The 12388-nt window shown below is 41.1% G+C and overlaps 1 protein-coding gene across 1 annotated transcript in view; it reads right to left on the bottom strand.

Annotated features, from left to right (window-relative positions):
• The window catches only part of TENM4 (teneurin transmembrane protein 4), a 1230300-nt gene that overhangs the window by 190596 nt on the left and 1027316 nt on the right, over window positions 1-12388 (bottom strand). The window contains 1 exon segment of the mRNA XM_075592607.1: window positions 3422-3592. Within this exon segment, the coding sequence (XP_075448722.1) occupies window positions 3422-3592 (171 nt within the window).

The raw sequence follows: 12388 nt of genomic DNA, 5'->3' as shown, positions 1-12388 counted from the left end.
GAAAACCTGGCCCGTTGGGGGGACTTGAGGACTGGAGTTGAGAACCCCTGCTTTAGAGAATGAAATAGGTCGAAAATCTGAAAATATGGGGGTATACTCAAATATATAAACTAATGACGTTCTTCATTAATAATTAGTTTTTTTAACTAGTGCTTTTACAGATTATAGTATTTAGGTCACACATACTATATGCAGCAGACGCTACTGCAGGCAGTAACCCGATGCGTTAACGCTACCGCATTATTAACGCAAGTGCCATTGAAAACAATGGTAACACGTGCGTTATCGCCTTAGCGTATTCAGTATTTACCATTGTATTTCTTGCGTTATTCCACGTTAACGGGGGTAATTATGTATATGCCCATTTTAAATGAGTAAAATAAGCGATAACCTTCACCAGCATTAGTTAATTGCACATACGGTTACAATTATACAGTAGGATTTCACTTACCAGCGCTGGCCACACATATACCACATATGCACCACATATACATATAGGGGCCTATGCAGAGAGCAGCGAATTTTCGAAATTCGCCATTTTTTGGAGATAATCGCGCAGAAAACAGCAGAAAATGGAGATTTCCGAAAAACGCGCCAATTTTTCTTTTCTATTTGTAAAACTCGCCTCGCGGCTGGCGAGAACCGCAATCTCGCCAGTTTAAAAAATATCCGTATGCAGAGAGGCGCGAACGGCATCTAGCGGCTGTTCGCGCCAATAAAATGGCGCGATTGTCTCCGTTTTGCCTCGCCAAAAAAAACTGCCGCTCGCGGCCATTGCAAAGGGAAAAAAAAAGGCGCGAATTTGTTTTAACACATTTCTGAAGCGCGCATCTCGCCAATTTAAACTCGCCACACGCATCCATGTTAAACATAGCAGAATTCGCACTTTTCTGCATATGGAGATTAAAACTCTCCAAAAAAGCTACTTTTTAATAAATTCGCCAATTTTAAAATTCGCTGCTCTCTGCATAGGCCCCATAGACTTATACAAGGAGTACATTAGATGACATTGGTGTGTGAAAGCGGTAATCCAAGTGTTTTTTTTTTTAGATGTATTTTTATTTCTTTTTACTTTGGATTGAAGGAGGGGGTCTCTGGAGCTGACCCCCCTTCATTTCAGCTCCGGTGGTCCCCCTGCTTCTGAAGGAACATACCTCCATAGTCGGTGCCAGTAGCCATAAGCAGGAGTTCTCATTATGGTTGTTTTTCAGAGCTCCCCTGCCCTGCGGGCCAATAGGAAGACGTGACACGTGCGGAGCGGCCTCCTATTGGCCCACGTGACACAAAACCTTAAAAAAAGCAGAGAGATACAGGAACCCCCTTCGGAGGTATGTTTCTGCAGGGGCAGAGGGTCCCTGGAGCTGAAATGCATGGGGTTCATCTCCGGAGACCCCCTGCTTCAAACCTATGGTAAAAACAAAAATCAATGTTAAACAATAAAAATTAAATGAATTAAAAGCGCTTGGATTGCCTCTTTAAGTTAGATGACATTGGTGTGTTATATTCGCTGACTTCATACTTGCTGCATAGCTGTCTTTCAGCTCTAAATGCAACCTGTCCTTCACTCCCAGGCTTACAATGCATTGGAGAGCAATCCCAGTCCCATTGGCAGTGAACGGTTTAAAGTTCCAATAAGAGTGGACAATGTGGATTGCACTAAATACGCAGTCAGTTAATGTAAAAACAAACAAAAAAAAGGTTTCCTAAATGATGAACGGTTTGCAAACCACATGTATACCACAAGATTGCTGCTTAAACCCTTAATTACTAAACAACGTGTTTGTCTCCGATTAATTGATGAAAAAGTAATTACACCAATAAAATGTTGAGTTTACTTCTGCTTCCTTTCTTTGTCATTTCCGTTAGCAAGCCGAAATTAAACTTGTCACACGGGCTTTTTTGCTACATGCTTTTAATGACTATTGAATATTCAAGAACCTTCAAGATCTAGAAGGCATTGAATAATGTTACTTGTGTATTCAAATTGTTAAACGTATACAGGCACAATCCTGGGATCAGCTATAATTTTAGCTAGCTGAATAATAACTCACTCCAAAAAATGGACTACTTTCAATGAGAACGCTTTTCATTTCAAAGCCGCGAATGCTTACATAACGTAGAATTAGACGTATAGACTGGAGCTCTATCATTTCGGAACAGCATTGAGCCTACACTTCCAGTAGCCATATTTGTTATTGAGAAAATTAGATTCTTTGAAGTGTACAAAAGCAATAATAGCTCAATAACACGTGAAAAGCAATCAACACGCAATCATTGCTGTAAGACTAAATTGAATATACCCCATTGTAGACTGTTATTATCCATACAAATGTATTCATGGATGTTGCTTTTTGGATTATATTATGACTGAAGGAGGTAGGCTGCTGTAGAAGGGTGGCTTTGAAAACGTCAAAGTGGTATTACAGTATATATATATATATATATATATATATATATATATATATATATATATCATGGAAAAAAAGAGCGCACACACCCATGTGCATTAAAATAATAACACATGTTTAATCGGGGAGAGGGGGGAGACAAGTGTCCAGTTAAGAAAACTAGAATAAAAACAAGCATGGAAATGTAGCCCAATACCGGCAGCCAGATGGATTGTCCACCGTCAGCTGAAGAATTGGACATTTTAATGCACTAGGGTGTGTGCGTATCTATTGGATACTTCCTTCAAGAGCTGCCCCCCTTCTTTGCGGGATTGCCTTTTTTTCTTCTGGTCAGGACTGGATTCCGGATTGGTATTATTCTATTTCTGGACTGTACATGTGGATTATTGTGCTACAATCTGATTACACATTTTGATGCATATTTGCACTTATATATTCACATTTTATTGCACTTTAACATGTATATTGATTTTGAGTGCTGGTTTATTTCTGTATATATATATATATATATATATATATATATTATATATATATATATACACATACACACACACACACACACACACACACACACATATACACACAATATATTTTGAAATCAGTCTGTATTCTAATTCTGTAAAGTGCTGCTTTTGTGGTTGCTATATTATCAAACTACAAGTACTGATAATTTATCCCTACTAATACCCATTGGGACCAAAAAAGCTACCACAACATGCATCATTGCTAAATCTATGCAGGTGTGGTGACGTTTAGCACCGTTTAGTAACTTTTACCCACAGTGTTCACATGCATACGTCAAAAAAACGTGACGACATTCGCCAAAACCAACAGCTTACAGCACATATGGCGCAGGGAGACATTTTGGGAGGTCCACAACACAATGAGAAAAAGAATACAGCACTTTATGGAACTCATGTACAGGTGGCATGATGGGTCATGAGTTATGTGGCTGGATGTCTGATATTTTATAGTAGACACAAAGGACTCACAACACTGATAACACACCATACCTTCACTGGTTCCTTTGCCATTCCTGTCAGGTAATTCTAACCCTGTCCCCCCTGAGGGGTACAAGGTGACGTCCGTTGGCACTGGCCAACTGCTGGCTCTGTCCTCCGTGATCTCATACATCTGCCCTTCCATCGGCTGCAGGTGCCAGTTTAGGCCAAACAGGTGCATGGCTGTAGTGAGCAATGAAAAAAGTCATCTTTTTCTGTGGGGGACGCAGTACCTTAAAAACCAATGGGGGGGGATGTCTGCTACCCTCTTTCTTCACATTCAACAATGGAAATATGAGATCCATACACGTGTTGTATTTAAACAGCATGATCCCCTTTATCTGTATTCAAAGTGTTTGAAAGTTGAGGTGAAAAAGGGTAGTGGTCAAACAACTCACTACGCATTATACTGGCACAATGTTGGTGAAAAACATAGTTAGCGCTATTTCTTCATTTCCCTATGTATCCTTCACGTGGCCCTATTAAAATTAGTATGTAGTGTATGTTACCCGTTAGGCTTTCAGTGAAATATAGTCAAAGTTATTTAAACACACTTTAATTTATCAAGAAAACATTAACAATATTTGAGAGGGAGTTATATGGTTTAAGTGATTTTAGTACCGTATATTTAGTCTCTAATGCGTGTTGGTATATGGGACCATGGAAGAACAGAGCTGAAATGCAAACTGAGCAGGACAGAACTGCTTGACATTGTAACGTTTACATGAAGACGGGGTCGTTAACGAGGCAATCCAAGCCGTGATTTTCCGTTTCATTTTTTTTCATACAGGATTGAAGCAGGGGGGTGTCTGGAGCTGAAGCCCGTTCATTTTCGCTCTGGGGACCCCCTGCTTCAATCCTGTATTAAAAGAAATGTAAAAAAAAATGAAAACGGCGTAGAATGCTCCTGTAACACACCATGTAAAAAATATCTAAGGAATCCAACACTTAAATATATTCTCGTATTGTAACTGTACACATATTTGCTATTAAAAACTGAACACAAGTGGTGGTTCCAAAAGCTTATAACATTAGTATGCCAATAAAAGTATCATTTCCAAAAATATTGATTATTAACCATCAGACAACATAAGTAGAAATATTTCTATGTTTTTCCAGCTTACAATGAATTTCAGACATAATGCTGGTGTTAACATATATGAACTGCAGGACAGTACATGTAAATAACGTGTAGCTAGCTAACTCTTCTGGAAGTTAAAAGGGTTTTTTCGACCCATTGGCCGCCACATAATACAACATCCTCTTGCAGCGAAAAGGATTTGGGGTATTTTCTGCCTAAAAATCCCAGTTAGGATTCCAGACTGGCGGCCTTGCAGAGATTCGCTTGGCTGCAGATTCAATCAAACTTTTCAAAAGTTTTTTTAAAAAGCTACGAAAAATATGATCAAACGTTTGGTGCCAAAAGGTACACCGAAATGTCCCAAATGGTTTAAAATCGTCAATATTTACATTATAAATTGGCCACGTGGCAGCCCCACGGCGTAAAAGTTTGATCAAACTTCGAAAGCCATAGAAAATGCAACGTCCATTGACTTTTCAGCATAATCGAATATGCCAACAAACTTTTGTACCAAAGTGACCGTCTTCGCCAAACTGAAATGTAAGTGATATTCGCCAATTTCCACTCAGCACGTGAAAACTTCTCTAGTTAGGATCACTGCACCGAAAAGCAACATTGTGTATTCATCTGTTATGTTACTAAGAGGAGGGATGCAAAGCCCATATCGGCAAGCGGAGCTTTGTCATTTCAATCCAGGGTACCATTTCAAAATGCAACCATTAAAAATTGCATGAAATAAATAAATTTTTACATTTTATTTGCAAAAACGTGAGTAACACATATCCAAAATGAATCCAAGAGAATGTTATCTTCCCTTTAATATCAAGGTTCTTCGTGCTAGAGATATAGTTGTGCTTCCTTTATTACGCACTGGCACAGAATGTTCCTCAGTGTCATTATTCAAAACAAAGATAACACAAAGAAAAGTGCCTAGGCGCTACGTGCTTAACCCCTTCATGACCCGCTGCAACAGGCTCCGTTTTTTTATTAAATAGTTTTTTTTCTTTCAGCTTGATTGTTTTATGTTTGTCTTCTGTTAAGTGTTTCATGTTGTTTGTCCCATTTTATCATTACACTATTATTTTTCTTTGTTTCTGTCCCTATGTTACAGACCCCCGGATTGGAGATTTTACAGTGATTGGAGCATTTGGATTATCTTCCCTTCCATCTGTTTGGACTCTATTAGGGACTTTGGATTCTTTTTGGGCGCTGGTCTGTATATGTTCCTTATTATTCAAAACAAGTTTTACTTTGGCAGATGTGGGACCATAAACTGTTTATCTAATCCCGGATGCCAGAATAGAGTACTTCATAGGAAGTCATCTGTAGAATGCACCATACTGTATGGTATGTATGTGTTATACCTTCATTGTCCCAATGGAGAACAAGAGGTGGAACAACTCACACGCCCCATAGGAAGTGGCCCCGGTGGCTTGTAAATGGGCAACATAAAATCATCAATAATAATAATAATAATATATATTTGTTATTATTTCAGACTGTTTTGCAAAATGACAAGCTTTAAATGTAATGCCAGGCACATGAGTTACTGGGGGGCAGATATGGGATGAGATAAAGAACACCCGTATTATGTTGTTACAACGCTGCAATGTGATGTATCATCAAAGTTTGCATCTATCGATTGATTTTTATAGATTATTTATTTTTTATTTTTTACAGTTTATTTGATTGATTTTCCTATTGATTTGTGTTTATTAAATCTGCGAGGTGGCTTGGACCTTGCGCATCAAGTGTGATGAATGCAATTGGCAGCTTCACATGTGACGACGGTACAAATTGATGCGAGACAAGCAAAATCGGCAACTTGATACATACTGTAGTCCCCAAAATGAAAATGATGCATGTAGAGGGCCGGGGAGTACCGCTTGTGAATTTGCTCAGCTAATATGAGTGGAGAGAAATGAAAGGGTTTTCTGTAACTTCTTTTCAAGAAAAGGCCACAGTAACAGGACAGCAAACAGAAGATTTTTCTATCTTTAAAATATGTTATTTTTTGCTGAACCTTTAGATGTGTTAATACAGCTAATTTGCATTGGCCTCTATCACACAGTGAGGGCTCGTTTGCAATTCATTACCCAGAATCCCTGGCTGCAGAATCCCCAGGGTTGCAGACCTGTCTGACACATGAATGTGCTCACAAGTGATATTTTTATTTGCTGTACTAATAGATATATATGACAGAAAACACAAAGTACACCGCATCAACACTATTGGTAACGGTGGCCCAAAAACTGTCCTGAATTTATGATGAAATGTCAAAAGGCAGTGGTGCTCAAGGATAATTAATGTATAACACAACAAGAAAGTATCCTTATAATAAAGCACACGGGCATACCAGAGGTAGAATGATTATAACAAATGTATTATTATAAAAACAGGGGAAGAGAAATATAAAAGGGGAGGGGGACTCACAACTGACAATACAAATATACCATGAGGACAAAGGCACATAAATTGGTCAAAAGATCACCAATGGCTATTGTAATACATAGCCAATTGTGTTCAATCCCCCTCCTCTTTTAGATATCTCTCCCCCTGTTTTTATAATAATAAATTTGTTATAATCATTCTACCTCTGGTATGCCCGTGTGCTTTATTATAAGGATACTTTCTTGTTATATATGGTCCCTAGTGGGTGCTATGTATTAAGGTCCCAAAAGCAAACCTCAACGCACCTTAAATGTATTGCTCTCCTGATTTTGTACTCATCAAATGTAAAGGTTGACTGACGCAAAGGTTTATGCAATCTTAAACTTAGTGGACTTTTTGGCAACAGAGTATGACCCAAGATACACAGCTTAATACATTACAGATCCATTACCGTGTGGGCTCCTCCCCTAATTACTCTTATTGTTTACTAACACAGTGGGGACAAATAACATGGCGTATCTGTGCTAAGAGGCATGTGATTAAAATTCCCCTTTCCCTATGTCTTCCCCTGACTCTGTAGGATCTCTCTGCTTCATCCAAATGAGAAAATAGAGGACAACCTCACCACATACAGAACAGGGACCTTAGATCTTGCTTAGTGGTAACAATGCCATTTTCATCCTGATTGCTTATACCGCTAAAACAGCAATTCAAAATATAAGCTATTTTGTTGCCATATTCCTTTTTTAGGGGCTAGAAAACTGTTCTGTATAATCTATATATATAATTCTCTAAAGATATCTGCACATCCCTCTGTGACAGGCTGAACGGCCTATCACTCACCAAGAGACTGCCAATGAGACTGCATATTGGCTGTGTAACATCTTAAGTGTCACATATGAATTGGAGGTGAAAGAATACAAGAACTGGACTCTGCACTTCCGTCATCGACCCTGCAACTATGAGAACTTGGCTTTCTAAATGCTCTAACAATTTTTTCACATCTAAAAGACTGACTTTCTAAGCTGCTGTTTAACTTTAGTGCTACACTGCCCTCCCAAGCCTGATTTATACACCTTTTCTTTCACCTCCTACTCCTCAGATCCTTCAATACCTGGGAACTCTCTCCTCCTATCTCTCTCTCTGCATCTGATTATGCCCTACCTCAGCAGTGCGCAAACTCCCCGCACCTGCGCCCCCCTACCTGCTCCCTCCTCGGTCGCGCCCCCCCCTTGCGTCTAACGATGTGTCAAATGACGCTGTGGGGTCATGTGACGTAATGACACCTGAACCGCGGCGTCATTTGACATCACGTCATGCCGACGCATCACAGAGTGGCTGAAACAAGGTAAGTGGAGTGTTGCAGGGGCCTCACGCGATCCCCCGGCATTAAATTAAATGCCTGGGGGAAGAGCGCGGGGCCTCTGCAACCACCTGCGCCCCCCCGCCCCCAAAAGATTCTCCCGCCCCCAGTTTGTGCACTTCTGCCCTACCTATTGCTTTTTCTGTTTGCTGTTTCCTTGCTCCTTTGTAAACTTTTCTGTTCTCTCCAACTTCCCCACTTTCCTCCTATCCACATTTCTTCCTCTCTCCTCCTCTCACCTATGCGTGTGCCCATACACTGCACCACTCTGTACACACCTTTCCCAATGACTTCTACACCCCTCAAAAAGCATCCCGCAAATCCTCTTCTCATCTACTCTCTCTCTCTCTACGCTTCCTCCTTGCTGCTGGGAATCGCTCTCTTAATCCTGGACCCAGCCATATACACAGCTGCTCTCACCCATGCCTCCCTGCCACCTCCCTCCCTGCTAATGGTGTTAACCCATCTAATTTAATACCGACCAACCTTAAAACTCATCTCTCAAAAGAAGCCTCCCAATAGCCTGCACCCACACCCACACCCACAGTCCTTCCTACCAACCACTGTGGCCAAGCACTGCCATCTACTGCACTTATTCCCTCACCTGCTGTCTCTGTAACTTACCCAACATTCCACTTAGATTGTAAGCTCTCCGGGGCAGGGATTTCCTTTCCTACTGTCTGACTTTGCTGTTCTTATTGTATTATTATAATTCCCTGTACTGTATTTTCTTTGTAAAACACGGAGTACACTGTTGGCGCTATATAAATAAATATATACATACATGCATATATCCCTCCCCCTCTGTGATAGACTGAGCGGCCTCTCACTCACACAGGAAACACTGGGGGAGGGGATTCTAATGGCAGTGGAGACAGCAAGGAGAGGGGGAGACAGATGAGATGAGTAGGAGAGGAGGGAGAGTAGTGTGCATAGAGAGGAGCAGAGAGAGAGAGAGGAGTAGAGAGTGCAAAGAGAGGGGAGGAGAGAGTGCAAAGAGAGGGAAGGGGAGAGTGCAAAGAGGAGCAGGGCATTATGGAGGGGGAGGAGACAGAGAGACAGCAGAGAGCAGTGTGCACATGGGGAAGAAAAACAGCAAGGTGAGTAGGAGGAGGAAACAGAGAGACAACAAAGAGAGGAGGAGACAGATGTGTAGAAGAGGAGAGAGACAAAGAGGTGTGCCCAGAGAGGTGCAGACACAGTAAGGGAGGGAGTGTAAAGAGGGGAGGAGAGAGTGCAAAGAGGAGCAGGGCATAAAAGGAGAGGAGACAGAGTGAGACAGCAAAGAAAGGAGGAGACAGATAGACAGCAAGGTGAGGAAGAGGCAGAAGGATAGGAGGAGGGAATGGAGAGCAGAGTGCACATCGGGAGTGCAAAGAGAGGTGAGGAGAGGCAGTAAGGAGAGGAGGGAGTGTGCGGAGCAGACACAATAAGGCAGGGAGTGCAAAGAGATGGGAGGGGAGAGTGCAAAGAGGATGATGGAGGAGAGAGTAAGGTGGGGAAGAGGAGACAAGAGACAGCAAGGTGTTACAGGGAGGGGTGAAAACAAAAGAGTCATGTTTAATTCCTAACTTTTCAGATCTCCTAAATCGGCGTAAGTTACAGCTAGTGTATGTTATATTATACAAATTGATGAAAGTCACTAAAGCCAAGTAATTCCCAAATTAAATTATCTTTCACAGAAAACAGTTTATAATGCAAGAACATTTACTATTAGACCTTTCAAAAGTAACTGCTTTGTAATAAACAGAAAAACACGTCAGCCTTGTACAGAATAATACATGCTCTCACTAGCCATCAATCTCACAAATGTACTAAGCATGTGCATTACAATAAACCGCGGGCTGAAAAAAAAATGGAACTTCGAGGATCAAATAATGTCAGAGACTTCAGTATGAGAGAAATATCACTGAAAAGGTAATTACAATATGAATGTCAATAAAAAAAATTCTTACTCAACGTGTAAGAAATTGTATTTATTGAGTGATTCACTGAAATGGAACATATAGAATGATGCCGACGTGATCATCTTCAGCATCACTGGGTCACTAAGCATTGCTAGGCAATACTGAACGGGTCATCAGTCAGCTAAATATCCCACTTACAGCATGCTATGCCTTTGTACACAGGCACATAATGTCCTGTCTTAGTGAATATATTTAACATACCTCAACAATAGGTTTCCTACGTTAATCACAACATTGAGACATTTTTCACAATCCTACAACACAGCCACAGATATATTTCTATATGGTTTGTATAATGCTACAATATAATTAGCCCCCCTATTGCCGTTAGCAATAAAGATGAGCAGGAAGCCTCACATGGTGGATGTACATACGGTAGGCTTTAGTAGTCAGATGGAGTCTGAGGGAGAGCAAAGTCGGTGTATAGTCCCAATCAGTGATAGAATTCCAGCTGAATGATATGAGCTATCCCAGTAGCTGTATAAACATAATTATATTCATTTCTTTTTGTCTATGTCTAACCTTTCTATGTATTGGGTGTTGTAACTCTCATAGGACTAATTAGTCCTTTGCAATAAACTGTTTGTTTATCTTCATTTTCCCCTCACTGGTGAGAGACAGAGGTTTTAGGCGGGAGAGGACTTTAGATACAAAAGGGGTAGACAGAAGACATCCTTGAGCAGAATGCACGAGTCGGTCAGGTGTATAGCGAGAAATTACGGCTGAGATGTACGGAGGGGCAGAGGAGTGTATAGCCTTAAAAGTGAGTAGAAATGTGTGCGTTATACGGGATTTGATGGGAATCCAGGAGAGACGATGAGACAGATTTAAGAGAGTAAAATAATACCAAGATGGCCATCAGTAACAATATGGCCATACTCTGCAGCATTCGCTTGGCTCACTGGAATGTGTTGACCTGACTCCATATTGTTCTTCTGGCCAAAAAGTAAACACGAGGAACAACAATTTGAATATCTGGGGAAGAAGGGGGTTCTCAGAGCTCCGAACAGAGCAGCTCCAAAGTAAAATAAATAACAACAAGCTGAGTGAACTGCTGCTCTAAATGCTTCCTTTATAGAACGCTGATAGTAAGTATTTGGGCTGAGCAAGCTCCTTTACCAGTGAAAGGGTTAAAAACTGCTGGTAACCAAATAAATAAGGTGCAGAAATATAGAGCTAAAAATAAAAACTCAAATAAGCATTTTCTTGTACTAAAAAATATCTGAGGGAATGCGCTTGCACACACAATCGGTACTTGGTAACTGTATTCTGCTGGAATGAAGCTATCACACTCGGCGTGCGATAGTGTCCTGAATCATTCCATCTGCCCTAAAAGGCCAATTTCTCCCATATGGGTATGTATGTATATAGGGATGTCAAGCTGAACAGAAGAAAGGGGCTAATGTGAACGAGAGATGTTCATTTAGAAATGCAGAGCGAAGGGGCGTCAGACTGTCATCAAGCCAAGCAAATACTTTACATGTGCAAAAGCTTCCGTTACAGTGCAGGTGCTGGTCATTCGCAATATACTCCAAACGTCCTTACAGAACGTTGGCCACACTCCCACCTGTCAGAAGGGGTGGGAAATACTGTCAGAGAAAAGTCACAGTGGAAAGAAACAAAATGGACAAAGTGAGATGGACAGAGCCCTGGAACACTGACAGAATATGTGGAGTTCTAATCATATGCTGTGTGCCTATGTGCATCTTACCAACTCAATTCATGACATTTCACTGTATAATAAGAGACGAGCATTAGATACACTGGGCATACTTTGTGACCTATATATTATCTCCTCATTATATTATTGACAGGAATATATATCAGGATCCCCCCTTGGCCCCCTTACCTCTCGAAGCTGTGGAGTCAAGACATCATCCCCGCCTCCACGGTGGATGAGTATCGTCGCAAACAATTTCTTAGAGGGGCCATCCCCACCCATCATATGGTGATCATGATTAGGTGCTCTCTACTGCAAGGACCTCTCCCCACCTTCGAGAATCGTAAAAGGACATGAGTCGTATACTCGCTTACACGCTTCCAAGAAAGACAAAGAGCTCCTCAAGGGTAAATCCAAGGGAGCATCAGCTCCAAAGGTCAAAGAAAAGTACAGCACTGAGAAGGATCCTCCTCCTCAAACACAGAACGTCCGGGAGAGAATCACCCACCGACCAGGC

The sequence above is a fragment of the Ascaphus truei genome, chromosome 3, assembly GCF_040206685.1.
Source record: "Ascaphus truei isolate aAscTru1 chromosome 3, aAscTru1.hap1, whole genome shotgun sequence".
Taxonomy (NCBI): domain Eukaryota; kingdom Metazoa; phylum Chordata; class Amphibia; order Anura; family Ascaphidae; genus Ascaphus; species Ascaphus truei.
This window is presented reverse-complemented; position numbering and strand designations above follow the sequence as displayed.